At 38.6% G+C, this 14,685-nt stretch overlaps 1 protein-coding gene and 1 long non-coding RNA gene across 2 annotated transcripts in view; one reads left to right on the forward strand and one right to left on the reverse strand.

Moving 5' to 3' along the window:
* LOC128663525 (potassium channel subfamily T member 2-like) overlaps positions 1 to 14,685 on the forward strand; it is a 772,127-nt gene that overhangs the window by 622,756 nt on the left and 134,686 nt on the right. The window contains exon 26 of the mRNA XM_053717898.1: positions 6,682 to 6,810. Coding sequence (XP_053573873.1) covers positions 6,682 to 6,810 — 129 coding nt within the window. The remainder of the gene's footprint in view (positions 1 to 6,681; positions 6,811 to 14,685) is intronic.
* Positions 1 to 14,685, reverse strand: part of LOC128663526 (uncharacterized) — a 77,170-nt gene that overhangs the window by 45,192 nt on the left and 17,293 nt on the right. The window lies entirely within an intron of this gene.

The raw sequence follows: 14,685 nt of genomic DNA on the forward strand, positions 1-14,685 counted from the left end.
GATGCCGTCTGGATGAAGACTTCTGCGGGCTTGGATGAAGACTTCGGCCCGCTTGGATGAAGACTTCTGCAGGCTTCGATGAGGACTTCTGACGCTTCGTTGAGGATGGATGTCGGGTCTTTAAAAACTGTAAGTGGACCTTCGGGGTTAGTGTTAGGTTTTTTTTAAGGGTTTATTGGGTGGGTTTTATTTTTAGCTTAGGGTTTGGGCAGAAAAAGAGCTAAATGCCCTTTTAAGGGCAATAACCATTCAAATGCCCTTTTCAGGGCAATGGGGAACTTAGTTTTTTTTAGATAGTATTTTATTTGGGGGGTTTGGTTGTGTGGGTGGTGCGTTTTACTGTTGGGGGTTGTTCGTATTTTTTTTTAGAGGTAAAAGAGCTGATTTCTTTGGGGCAATGCACAGCAAAAGGGGCCATTGGCAGTTTAGTGTAGGCTAGGGTTTTTTTTTATTTGGGGGGGTTATTTTGATAGGGCTATTAGATTAGGTGTAATTAGTTTAAATATTTGATAATTTCTTTTTTATTTTGTGTAATTTAGTGTTTTTTTTTGTAATTTAGTTAATTGTATTTAATTAATGTAATTTATTTAATTGTAGTGAAAGGTTAGGTGTTAGTGTAAGACAGGTTAGGTTTTATTTTACAGGTAAATTTGTATTTATTTTAGCTAGGTAGTTAGTAAATAGTTAATAACTATTTACTAACTAGTCTACCTAGTTAAAATAAATACAAACTTACCTGTGAAATATAAATAAAATCTAAGCTAGCTACAATGTAACTATTAGTTATATTGTAGCTAGTTTAGGTTATATTTTACAGGTAAGTATTTAGTTTTAAATAGGAATTATTTAGTTAATGATATTAATTTTTATTTAGATTGATTTTAATGATATTAAAGTTAGGGGTGTTAGGGTTAGACTTAGGGTTAGGTTTAGGGGTTAATAACTTTAGTATAGTGGCGGCGATATTAGGGACAGCAGATTAGGGGTTAATAACAGTAATGTAGGTTGCAGCGATGTTAGGGACAGCAGATTAGGGGTTAATAATATTTAACTAGTGTTTACGATGCGGGAGTGCAGCAGTTTAGGGGTTAATATGTTTATTATAGTGGCGGCAATGTCCGGTGCGGCAAATTAGGGGTTAATAATTTAATTTTAGTGTTTGCGATGCGGGAGGGTTATGAGTTTTATGTTACGGCGTTGTAGCATAAAACCCATAACTACTGACTTTCAGTTTACGGTATGGATCTTGTAGTTATAGGCTGTACCGCTCACTTTTTGGCCTCCCAGGCAAACTCGTAATACCGGCGCTATGGAAGTTCCATTAAAAATGGACTTTCGGAAAGCTGCGATAGTTACGTTGCGTTACGGCCAAAAAAGTGTGCGGGACAGCTAAACCTGCAAGACTCATAATACCAGCGGTAGTGAAAAAGAGCCATAACGCTGCTTTTTCACTCATACCGCAAAACTCGTAATCTAGCCGATTGGATTTTATATAAACATATGTCCGATATATACAACATTTATGTGTTTTCATTAACAGTATACATGAAAACATATGCCTGATGATTAATTATATATCACAAAAAAATGTTTTTGTTTTTGTTAGGTTTGCCAAGTATTGAGCATCAGATTTGAGTAATATGTTTATTTACTAAGTAATTGAATTCAAGACTATGGGGCCGAATTATCATCAAATTATCTGGTGAACTGCTTGTGCAATTCCACCCCCTGCAGATTCGCCACTAGCAGAGGGTGTAAATTAACCCAATCGTATGCAATCGGAATGATTGCTGTCCACAGCTTAGAGGCGGTGGACGAATTTAGGAGCAGCGGTCTTAACAGGTGGATCAGGGGCCAAAATCGGCCCCAAAAGTCTGATGCTTAATAAAAGTAATACAAAATCATAAAATGTCATCAGGCATGTGTGATAATGTATTAAAAGAAACAAGTACTCAAACTCAAATAGAATGTACATTTTGAATTGATGTGGTTTGTACTTAGTTAAATAAAAAGGGGAAAGGTGGACATCTCAAAATTTCAAAATTAGACTAAAACAACTAACTAAAAATGTACTCAGTAAATCCCATACAGAATTTAGTCCTTTAGGTTTCATAGTATTATCAATTTACAAGCAAGAATTAGTCTTTATGTAGAAAACTATGATTTAAATCAAGCCTTACTGACTAGTGATTTAAATTGTGATTTAAATTGTGAATTAAATCAGTTTGATTTAAATCAAATCCACCCTGATTTAAAGTAAATATCCAATAGGCCTCCTATCTATTTGGACCTTTAAGTCTATCTCCACCCTTTACACTTTTGGGAACTTGATCTATTAATGTGACGGATAAATGTGATAAGGGATTGGGATGAGAACAAAAATGTTTTCCTATAGGCGTAGTCAGGGGATCTTGTTCAATGGACAATATATGTTCTCTGACTCTGGCTTTAGCCATACGTGTGGACCTACCTACATACTGCATCCAACAAAACTTGCAAGTTGTCAAGTAAACTTTATATGTAGAATTACAATTTAAATATTGATTAATCATGTAAGTTTTTTGGTTGTAAGTAGAGTTTGTGAGACTTCTATGTGGGTGCATGACTTGCACTGTCTGTTGCCACATTTGTGACTACCATTTTTTGGTGCTAATTTCTACAAGATTGTAGGGGCTTGGAAAAATCCCTACTCAAACCATTCTCTAAAGTCATATTTTTTTTTGGGACAAATCTTACGGCTAGATTTAGAGTTCTGCGGCCAAAGGGGTGCGTTAGCTACGCATGCTTTTTTTTCCCCGCACCTTTTAAATACCGCTGGTATTTAGAGTTCACAGAATGGTTGCGTTAGGCTCCAAAAAAGGGAGCGTATAGCATATTTACCGCCACTGCAACTCTAAATACCAGCGTTGCTTACGGATGCGGCCAGCTTCAAAAACGTGCTCGTGCACGATTCCCCCATAGAAAACAATGGGGCTGTTTGAGCTGAAAAAAAACCTAACACCTGCAAAAATGCAGCGTTCAGCTCCTAACCCATTGTTTTCTATGGGGAAACACTTCCTACGTCTGCACCTAACACTCTAACATGTACCCCGAGTCTAAACACCCCTAACCTTACACTTATTAACCCCTAATCTGCCGCCCCCGCTATCGCTGACCCCTGCATATATTATTAACCCCTAATCTGCCGCTCCGTACACCGCCGCAACCTACATTATACCTATGTACCCTTAATCTGCTGCCCCTAACATCGCCGACACCTATATTATATTTATTAACCCCTAATCTGCCCCCCACAACGTCGCCGCCAGCTACCTACAATAATTAACCCCTAATCTGCCGAACGGATCTCGCCGCTACTCTAATAAATGGATTAACCCCTAAAGCTAAGTCTAACCCTAACACTAACACCCCCCGACGCTTGATAGAAGACTTCAGCCGGATTATGGATCGCCAGCCCCTGCTTGGGCTTGGATGAAGACTTCGGAAGCTTGGATCAAGACTTCGGAGGACGGATCGGTGAACCTGGCATGGTGAAGATAAGGTAGGAAGATCTTCAGGGGCTTAGTGTTAGGTTTATTTAAGGGGGGTTTGGGTTAGATTAGGGGTATGTGGGTGGTGGGTTTTAATGTTGGGGGGGTATTGTATGTTTTTTTTTACAGGCAAAAGAGCTGAATTATTTGGGGCATGCCCCGCAAATGGCCCTTTTCAGGGCTGGTAAGGTAAAAGAGCTTTGAACTTTTTTAATTTAGAATAGGGTAGGGCATTTTTTTATTTTGGGGGTCTTTGTTATTTTATTAGGGGGCTTAGAGTAGGTGTAATTAGTTTAAAATTGTAATATTTTTCTAATGTCTGTAAATATTTTTTTATTTTTTGTAACTTAGTTCTTTTTTATTTTTTGTACTTTAGTTAGTTTATTTAATTGTAGTTATTTGTAGGTATTGTATTTAATTAATTTATTGATAGTGTAGTGTTAGGTTTAATTGTAGGTAATTGTAGGTAGTTTATTTAATTTATTTATTGATAGTGTAGTGTTAGGTTTAATTGTAACTTAGGTTAGGATTTATTTTACAGGTAATTTTGTAATTATTTTAACTAGGTAACTATTAAATAGTTATTAACTATTTAATAGCTATTGTACCTGGTTAAAATAATTACAAAGTTACCTGAAAAATAAATATAAATCCTAAAATAGCTACAATATAATTATAATTTATATTGTAGCTATATTAGGGTTTATTTTACAGGTAAGTATTTAGCTTTAAATAGGAATAATTTATTTAATAATAGTTAATTTATTTCGTTAAATTTAAATTATATTTAAGTTAGGGGGGTGTTAGGGTTAGAGTTAGAATTAGCTTTAGGGGTTAAAAAATTTATTAGAGTAGCGGTGAGCTCCGGTCAGCAGATTAGGGGTTAATGCTTGAAGGTAGGTGTCGGCGATGTTAGGGAGGGCAGATTAGGGGTTAATACTATTTATTATAGGGTTATTGAGGCTGGAGTGAGGCGGATTAGGGGTTAATAACTTTATTATAATAGCGGCGCGGTCCGGTCGGCAGATTAGGGGTTAATAAGTGTAGGCAGGTGGAGGCAACGTTGAGGGGGGCAGATTAGGGGTTAATAAATATAATATAGGGGTCGGCGGTGTTAGGGGCAGCAGATTAGGGATACATAAGTATAACGTAGCTTGCGGCGGCTTGCGGACGGCAGATTAGAGTGGCGGCAATGTGGGGGGACCTCGGTTTAGGGGTACATAGGTAGTTTATGGGTGTTAGTGTACTTTAGAGCACAGTAGTTAAGAGCTTTATAAACCGGCGTTAGCCCAGAAAGCTCTTAACTACTGACTTTTTTTTGCGGCTGGAGTTTTGTCGTTAGATTTCTAACGCTCACTTCAGCCACGACTCTAAATACCAGCGTTAGAAAGATCCCATTGAAAAGATAGGATACGCAAATGGCGTAGGGGGATCTGCGGTATGGAAAAGTCGCGGCTGCAAAGTGAGCGTTAGACCCTTTCCTGACTGACTCCAAATACCAGAGGGCGGTAAAAACCAGCGTTAGGAGCCTCTAACGCTGGTTTTGACGGCTACCGCCCAACTCTAAATCTAGCCGTTAGTTTGTTTTTTAGCATATTGTGTGATTTATTATCTCCCCACATTATACCTAGGTTGTTTTTAATAATTTTACAAACATCATTATATTCCTTACTGAAAGATGTTGAAAAGACTACTTGATTTGATTCATTCTTGGTCTTTTTGCTGCTCATGTTTGATGTTTGGACATGCTCATTAACCTGATGTTTAATTATATTTAAATTTTTCCTTTTGTAGCCTCTAGCTATCAGTCTATTTTGTAAAGCATTTGCATGTTTATGGTAAAGTTCTTCAGTACTACAGTTTCTTTTAACCCTTATAAACTGTTCTTTTGGGATTGTTTTTTTAACATAATTTGGGTGACATAAATCAGATCTTATAGTATATTATTTCCTGAAGTAGGTTTTCTATATAGCTCAACTTGTACCTGTTTTTTTTGCAGTCTCCATTAAGTTTTAAATCCAAAAAGGATATCTCATTGTTAGATTTCTCATAAGTAAATTTTAAATTAACTTTATTATCCATAAGATATTGCAAAAAAACTGCATAATTGTTCATCGGTTCCCTGCCAGATTATACAACGACCATAATGTACTATTTTCTGTTTGAAGTGATTACCATCCCCAAAGATTTTATTATGTTCAAACCAGATCATAAAAATGTTCGCATAAGAGGGGGCAAATTTTCCCCCCATTGCTGTACCTTGTCTTTGTAGGTAGTACATCCCCTCAAACAGAAAAAAATTGTGTGTTAGTAAATATTCAGTCACTTGAATCAAAAAACGTATAAATGCAATATCATAGTCTGTGTATCTAATCAATACCTCATATAGGGATTTTAGTCCCTCTCTATGGGGTATGCTTGTCTACAGAGAACCCACATCTATAGTAGCCCATTTGTAGTGTAAGTGCCAATTCATTTGTGATATTTTTTCTTTGAAATGCCAAAAATTCCTTAATATAACCTGGACTAGTAAAAGTCAAACCATTGGCCCAAGTTTTCTCCTGAAGTTCCAATTGTGGACACAATGGGACGACCTGATGGATTACGTATATCTTTATGTATTTTGGGATTTTTCTGAATACTGATATTTTGGGATGATCAACTTTTATAAATTCTAGGGTTGCCTGATCTAATAAACCCTCACTAATTGCTTCATCTAATATAGAATCTAGTTCTTGTTTGAATTTAAGTGTAGGGTTAAAAGTTAGTCTGGAATATTGTTTTTCATTATTGAGTTGCTTCATTACTTCCATATGTGCCAGTTATATATAATTGCCCAGATTACAAGTGGAGCACTATTTGTAGCACAGGGTGCATAAGGCTATCATAACAATGAATTACTTACAGAATGGAATAGGGACAAACTTGTTGGAGTATCTGGTTTCTATCTGCCTTCAAAAGCTGATTCTTTTTATTTTAGTATGATTTGTATCTTGTACTTTATCTTGCTCTTTCTAAAACTGTTCATACATTTTCCCCATGATGGTTGTCTGTGCCACAGTGTCTCTCTGTAGAGGGTAGAACAACATTTTAGTCTCTAGGGCATTGTCCTGTTCATTTGGTAAGTAACATATATTGTTCTATCTTACAGCTGCGGGTGACAGAGGAGGATTTATGGATCCAAACTTATGGCAGGTTATATCAAAAATTGTGCTCCACCACAGGGGAAATACCCATTGGTATATATCGCACTGAGACCCACATGTTTCCAGCTTCTGAGGTATATGTTTAGCAAGCTAATTCTCTCTTTTTTCTTTCACTTAAAGGCACTGCCTAGGCCAAAATAAACTTTCATGATTCAGATAGAGCATGTAATTTTAAACAATTTTCGAATTTACTTTTATCATCAATTTTGCTTTGTTCTCTTGGTATTCTTAGTTGAAAGCTTAACCTAGGAGGTTCATATGCTAATTTCTTAGACCTTGAAGGCCACCTCTTTTCAGAATGCATTTTAACAATTTTTCACCACTAGAGGGTGTTAGTTCACATATTTCATATAGATAACTGTGCTCATGCACGTGAAGTTATCTGGGAGCAGGCACTGATTGGCTAGTCAAAAGAACTGAAATAAAGGGGCAATTTGCAGAGGCTTAGATACAAGATAATCACAGAGGTTAAAAGTATATTAATATAACTGTGTTGGTTATGCAAAACTGGGAAATGGGTAATAAAGGGATTATCTATCTTTTAAAACAATAACAATTCTGGTGTAGACTGTCCCTTTAATTTGTTTTAAATTTTTTCTAAAGAAAGTAACACAAAAAGGTCTAGATTACAAGTGGAGTGCAGCTGGTGGCACATGGTGCATTATCTTTATAACGACCTTGAGCTATAAGCCCAAATCGTTATTACAAGCGAACAGTAGAAAAAGGTTTACCAGAAAATCTTAACAAGCACAACTTTTTTTTTAGCGAGCCCTATACACTGAATGGATAGAGTACAGTGCACTATTATTACTCATATTACAAGTGGTGAGTCAAGTGTTGTGCTTGAGCGCAACACAAAGGGTCAGATTACGAGTGGAGTGCTACCTTAAAGGGACAGTATACACCAATTTTCATATAACTGCATGTAATAGACACTACTATAAAGAATAGTATGCACAGATATTGATTTAAAAATCCAGTATAAAAACATTTAAAAACTTACTTAGAAACTTCCAGTTTAGCTCTGTTTAAAAGGTTACTGGAACACCCACTGCAAGTGTGAAATAGCAGACACTCCCCCCTCCCCTTTCATTTGCATATGAAAAGACCCTTTACACAAACAGGAGCAAGCTGTAGTAGGTATCTGTCGGTATTCTCCTAAAACTTTGGGGCTTGGTTAGGAGTCTGAAAATCAGAGCAATGTTATTTAAAAATAAGCAAAACTATCCATTTAAAAAAAACAACAAAAAACTGTATGGGCTATATAAATGAATCATCTACAAAACATTTATGCAAAGAAAAATCTAGTGTATAATGTCTCTTTAACGTGTGCCTGTAATGGGACAAAGTTGCCCATTTACAGGCACACATTATATAACCAACCACAAGATCACAGTTTCACTTTGTGCTAAGCACCATTAACCAGAGGTCAGACCTCTGGTTAAATATAAAAAGTTCCCCCAATTGCCCCCCGGTACATTACAATAAAATATAAATATGAGCATCGTCTTTTTTTTTAAAAATGTCAAATTTTTATTCATTTTTAAATGGTTAAGAGTAACAATTGGGGACACGCAGGACCCCTGATCTGATAGACACAAATGGAAAATTTGATTACACATGCCTAGGAATAATAAACATAAATTTAGCACAAATAGGTGTAACCATATGCAGAATCAGACACATCCACTCAAAAGGTAAATAAAATAATTCTAGCAATGGGAAAATTATGTTCTTACGAGGTAAAAGGGTTTGTGGCGAAAGATAGTCAGCCTAATGTGAACCCTGGTGTGGGCTCTATACATGTGTGGGGGGGGAGGTAACTAGTACAGAATATCCCTTGTAGCTGAACAGAAAGGGTGAATAGGCAAACCATATTATAGGAGTTAATAATAAACGTTACTTAATCTACTTGCAGTATTGTTACCTTGATTGATAACGTTGCTATGGGCATTTTACTGAGTCAAGGACCCAACTACCATGCTATGGGGTCTTATCGTATTCTCCTCGCTCTATGTGAGAGTTTGTATTAGCTGATCTTTGGTTGGCAAGCTTGTGGGCAATACTACCTTTATGCGGGATCCCTCCAGACCCTGGCCACTGGTCCAGAGGGGGGAACGCATATTATGCAAGAAATGCCTCGAGTGATAGTGAAAGGAAAATGATACATAGAGCTGCAATGGTAGAATATACCTGTCCCTTTTGAGGGCCCCCACAAACCCCCAAACTGGACATACACATGATTTATCAGCATCATTGAAGGTAACCCACTTATGACACGGTTATTACGCAATCGCTGCGGCATTCGTTTCACGTACACTTGTACAAGTGTCTCTCCTGGGGCTCCCCTCTTAACCCGCAGGAGAGGTGTAAAAACTAGATGTCCGCAGCAGTTAACATATAAACCGTCAGCCAACCATATGATACAAACATATAGCAAATTAATATAACATTAGGGACCCACAGCATTATTAAACAGGGTTGTCTGTAAACATCTCTTACATGCATCTCCTTGGAACTACAGACATTAAGGTAGTGGCATGGCCTAGAATATAGATTTTAAGAAGCGGGGTGCCTGATTTTGGGTGCTTGATATTGGCAACCTACAATATATAAAGATGTACACATTGGCCCATGTACTTTGTGTAATAATACAAAGGAACACTAACTATAGGTGTGAAACATCCTAAACCCAGGTTAACAAGAAATAGCTAGGAGAAAAAACAGGGGTTACAAACGTTTCATTCAACAAAGGAATGTCCTTATGGTGTAGAGTTCAGTTTACTCTGTGGTATACGTGGAGCTTTCAAATAGAGTACCTTGAAGGGTATGTCATTGAATAGGAGGCCGAATTGTCCTCTTCAAAAACAGTAATGAGATAGTAAAGTCTAGGCCTCAGAACAATACCCTTCTTCTATGTAGATTAAATCTTAACCCACTCCGGCCCTGATTTTTATTGCGAGCTGTAGGCTAAGCTTAGGCATGGACAAGGAGCAGAATTTGCTTGAGAGAGAATTATGAGAAAGGCAAGAGCAGAGTCTCATATCAGTACAGGTGTATATGCTCACCGGACCAGACTGCAGGCCTGAATCTGCATAGTGATCTACAAGGGCCATGTGGTTCAATGCAGCGGCATGCACCCGCCGCCGGTCCGACCTCCGTACACCCAGGAGTGAGAGCCCGACATCCAGCAGCGCCATCTCAAGAGCCTGGACCTCCGCCGCCCGCTCTGATGCACAGAATGCGTCCCCATTTTGGGTAGGTTCTAAGATGAAGTCCCCGTATGTCTTCGGCGGCCGGCTCTTCAGGTGAGTTGGGACCTGCCGCCCCGATGCCATTTTGGTAGGTGCTAAGGGTATTCTGGCCCTCAGATGTGACCCCTCATTGGGTCTCTGCATAAGCGCTTGTGCTTCACCTCCGAAAATGCACCCAGAAGGAGCTAAAGGGTCATCAGCAACCCACAGCGCATCAGGAGCCAAGTCCTGCTGGGTCTGCTGTGAGTTTGTAATACTCCTCTCCGGGTAAATCGTATCCTTCAGGTTCCCCCATTCTGTATGAATCACCGTGCATAGCTGTTGAAAGTGGTGGTTCAGAATGTCTTCCACATCCCTTAGGAGGAGCCGGGTGGCGTCCGCCATCTTGGTGGGGGGACAGTCTGTAGAAAACATTTAATTGCAGGTAAAGTCCTGCAGAGAGAAGGTTAGTGGGCTGCAGAAGGATTACCAGCTGCTGAGTAGCGGTTGCGGCTTGTCTTAGGTCAGGGCAGCAGTAAGCTCAATCTCCAAGCAGCTCTTGTTGTTCGCCCGCTGCAGTACTATGCAAAGTATCATGGCGCACTATATTGGGCCTCCGTGTTAAGGTATTGTCTGAGCTGCCTATCTCCTCTCACTCAGTCTGAGCGTCATTGACCATGGTATTTAGATTCCTCAGGTTGGATGGTTACCAGGGTCAGTTATGAGTGTTAACTCCATGGTAAACCTCTTCGAAAATGCCTTTTTGGTGCTATTTTAAGCAGAGCTCATGGTGTATGCGACCATTCTGTTCAGCGGTTGGCTCCGCCCCCCGTCTTGTTTTTTTAACTGCACAAAGCAGTTATAAGGGGTTAAAATGAGGGCATGTGGGGTGTTAGAAAAAACCCCAGCACCTAATGTGCCTTTGCATGGAGGTCAATGGAGGACTGTGTTTTCTCTAAAATATAGATCTATATGCTTATATACATACTTGAACAAGGATAAAGCACTCTCACACTACATCTGATATACCAGGGTGCAAAGACAAATGTATAAGAATCCTGTAAATAAATGCACTCTCTGGATTTGACATAACAAACTCTTTACTGCGTGACTTTTCGGGGATTTCACCCCATCCTCAGACGATATATACATATATATTTATGTGTTAATGTGTGTATATATAAACACATACATATATACTGTATGTATATAAGATATACAGTACATATATATTTATTTATTGCTGCCCAATGCTGCGTTAATTGCTCCCTGGTTTTTTGCTGTGGCTGCTGTCATGAAAATGAGGCTTACATTGGAGCCTATGGAACACGCTCTCATGAGAGCTTGGCTTGCGCAATGCGAATGCGAGGTCACGTTCTTATTGTGCTGTACTTGTAATACAAGCGCACATTTACGTGCTATGGTATTACTGAGTGGAGTGCAAATATTGCTCTCACGTAAGCGCAATATTGTGCTCCACTCGTTATCTGACCCACAATGTATTGCTTTTGAAGAGCTAAAGTGTTAAAAGGACAGTCAAGTCAAAATTATTAAAATTAGTTTGCTTTGTTCTCTTACGCCTAGATTTAGAGTTCTGCGGCCAAAGGGGTGCGTTAGCTACGCATGCTTTTTTCTGGCCGCACCTTTTAAATACCGCTGGTATTGAGAGTTCACAGAATGGCTGCGTTAGGCTCCAAAAAAGGAGCGTAGAGCATATTTAACGCAACTTCAACTCTCGATACCAGCAGTGCTTACGGACGCTGCCAGCTTAAAAAACGTGCTCGTGCATGATTCCCCCATAGAAAACAATGGGGCTGTTTGAGCTGAAAAAAAACCTAACACCTGCAAAAAAGCCGCGTTTAGCTCCTAACGCAGCCCCATTGTTTTCTATGGGGAAACACTTCCTACGTCTGCACCTAACACTCTAACATGTACCCCGAGTCTAAACACCCCTAACCTTACACTTATTAACCCCTATTCTGACGCCCCCACTATCGCTGACCCCTGCATATTATTATTAACCCCTAATCTGCCGCTCCGTAAACCGCCGCTACTTACATTATCCCTATGTACCCCTAATCTGCTGCCTCTAACACCGCTGACCCCTATATTATATTAATTAACCCCTAATCTGCCGCCCACAGCGTCGCCTCCACCTGCCTACACTTATTAACCCCTAATCTGCCGTCTGCACGCCGCCAGCTACATTATAGCTATGTACCCCTAATCTGCTGCCCCTAACACCGCCGACCCCTATATTATATTTATTAACCCCTAATCTGCCCCCCACAACGTCGCCTCCACCTGCCTACACTTATTAATCCCTAATCTGCCGAGCGGACCACACCGCTATTATAATAAAGTTATTAACCCCTAATCTGCCTCACTCCCGCCTCAATAACCCTATAATAAATAGTATTAACCCCTAATCTGCCCTCCCTAACATCGCCGACACCTAACTTCAAGTATTAATCCCTAATCTGCCGATCGGAGCTCACCGCTACTCTAATACATTTTTTAACCCCTAAAGCTAATTTTAACCCTAACCCTAACACCCCCCTAACTTAAATATAATTTTATTCTAACAAAATAAATTAACTCTTATTAAATAAATTATTCCTATTTAAATCTAAATACTTACCTATAAAATAAACCCTAATATAGCTACAATATAAATTATAATTATATTATAGCTATTTTAGGATTAATATTTATTTTACAGGCAACTTTGTATTTATTTTAACCAGGTACAATAGCTATTAAATAGTTAAGAACTATTTAATAGCTAAAATAGTTAAATAATTACAAAATTACCTGTAAAATAAATCCTAACTTAAGTTACAATTAAGCCTAACACTACACTATGAATAAATTAATTAAATACAATATCTACAATTATCTACAATTAAACCTAACACTACACTCTACACTATCAATAAATTAATTAAATACAATACCTACAAATAACTACAATTAAATAAACTAACTAAAGTACAAAAAATAAAAAAGAACTAAGTTACAAAAAATAAAAAACTATTTACAAACATTAGAAAAATATTACAACAATTTTAAACTAATTACACCTACTCTAAGCCCCCTAATAAAATAACAAAGCCCCCCAAAATAAAAAAATGCCCTACCCTATTCTAAATTAAAAAAGTTCAAAGCTCTTTTACCTTACCAGCCCTGAACAGGGCCCTTTGCGGGGCATGCCCCAAAGAATTCAGCTCTTTTGCCTGTAAAAAAAACACATACAATACCCCCCCCAACATTAAAACCCACCACCCACATACCCCTAATCTAACCCAAACCCCCCTTAAATAAACCTAACACTAAGCCCCTGAAGATCTTCCTACCTTATCTTCACCATACCAGGTTCACCGATCGGTCCTCGGAAATGTTGATCCAAGCCGGGCTGAAGTCTGGATCCAAGCGGCGGCTGAAGAAATCCATCATCGGGCTGAAGTCGGAAGTCCATCATCGGGATGAAGTCTTCTATCAAGCCGCATCTTCAATCTTCTTTCTTCTGGAGCGGAGCGGAGCCATCTTCTTCCAAGCCAACGCGGAACATCCTCTTCAACCGACGCCTACTCGCCGAATGACGGTTCCTTTAAATGACGTCATCCAAGATGGCGTCCCTCGAATTCCGATTGGCTGATAGGATTATATCAACCAATCGGAATTAAGGTAGGAATATTCTGATTGGCTGATGGAATCAGCCAATCAGAATCAAGTTCAATCCGATTGGCTGATCCAATCAGCCAATCAGATTGAGCTCGCATTCTATTGGCTGATCGGAACAGCCAATAGAATGCGAGCTCAATCTCTAAATCTAGGCCAGAGTATTCTTAGTTGAAAGCTAAACCTAGGAGGTTCATATGCTAAGTTCTTAGACCTTGAAGGCCGCCTTTAATCTAAATACATTTTGATAGTTTTTCATCACTAGAGGGCATTAGTTCCCGTGTTTCATATAGATAACATTGAGCTCATGCACGTGAATTTACCATGGAGACAGCTCTGATTGGCTAAACTGCAAGTCTGTCAAAAGAACTGAAATAAAGGGGCAGTCTGCTGAGGCTTAGATACAAGGTAATTACAGAGGTAAAATGTGTATAATTATAACTGTGTTGATTATGCAAAACTGGGGAATTGGTAATTAAGGGATTATCTATCTTTTAAAACAACAAAAATTCTGGTGTTGACTGTCCCTGCCATATTCTCTTTATTATACATTTATTAATTATGCTATTCTACTGTGTTTAGTGGTGCATTAATGCTTAAATATATGCAAAACAAACACATGTAAAATTCATTAAAATAAATTATTGACACCTATGTGTTTAACGCCTTCAAAATACCTATTTAAAGTTGAACTTTATTGTGCTCCTGATGAGAATACGGCCAGTGATTGGAGCATACGTATTTATACTTGTTTCTCGTGGGCTCACTTGCTATATACTCATCTGAAGGAGCACAGAAGCATCACTTTGACAATGTATTTAAGCACCTTGCAGACAGTAAAGGGACACAAATTGTAAGCTGCATGATAATGTACCTTCATATCTAAGAAGAATTTTGCAATAAATAATGCAGCTGTCAAATGAATATATTATTTAATGTTGCTAACCAATCACAAAGAGATACACATGTATAGGAATATAACATGAACTGCAGTGTTTAGTTACAGAGATTGGGGTAGCCCTGCCTTCTTCTCTT

The sequence above is a fragment of the Bombina bombina genome, chromosome 6, assembly GCF_027579735.1.
Source record: "Bombina bombina isolate aBomBom1 chromosome 6, aBomBom1.pri, whole genome shotgun sequence".
NCBI lineage: Eukaryota > Metazoa > Chordata > Amphibia > Anura > Bombinatoridae > Bombina > Bombina bombina.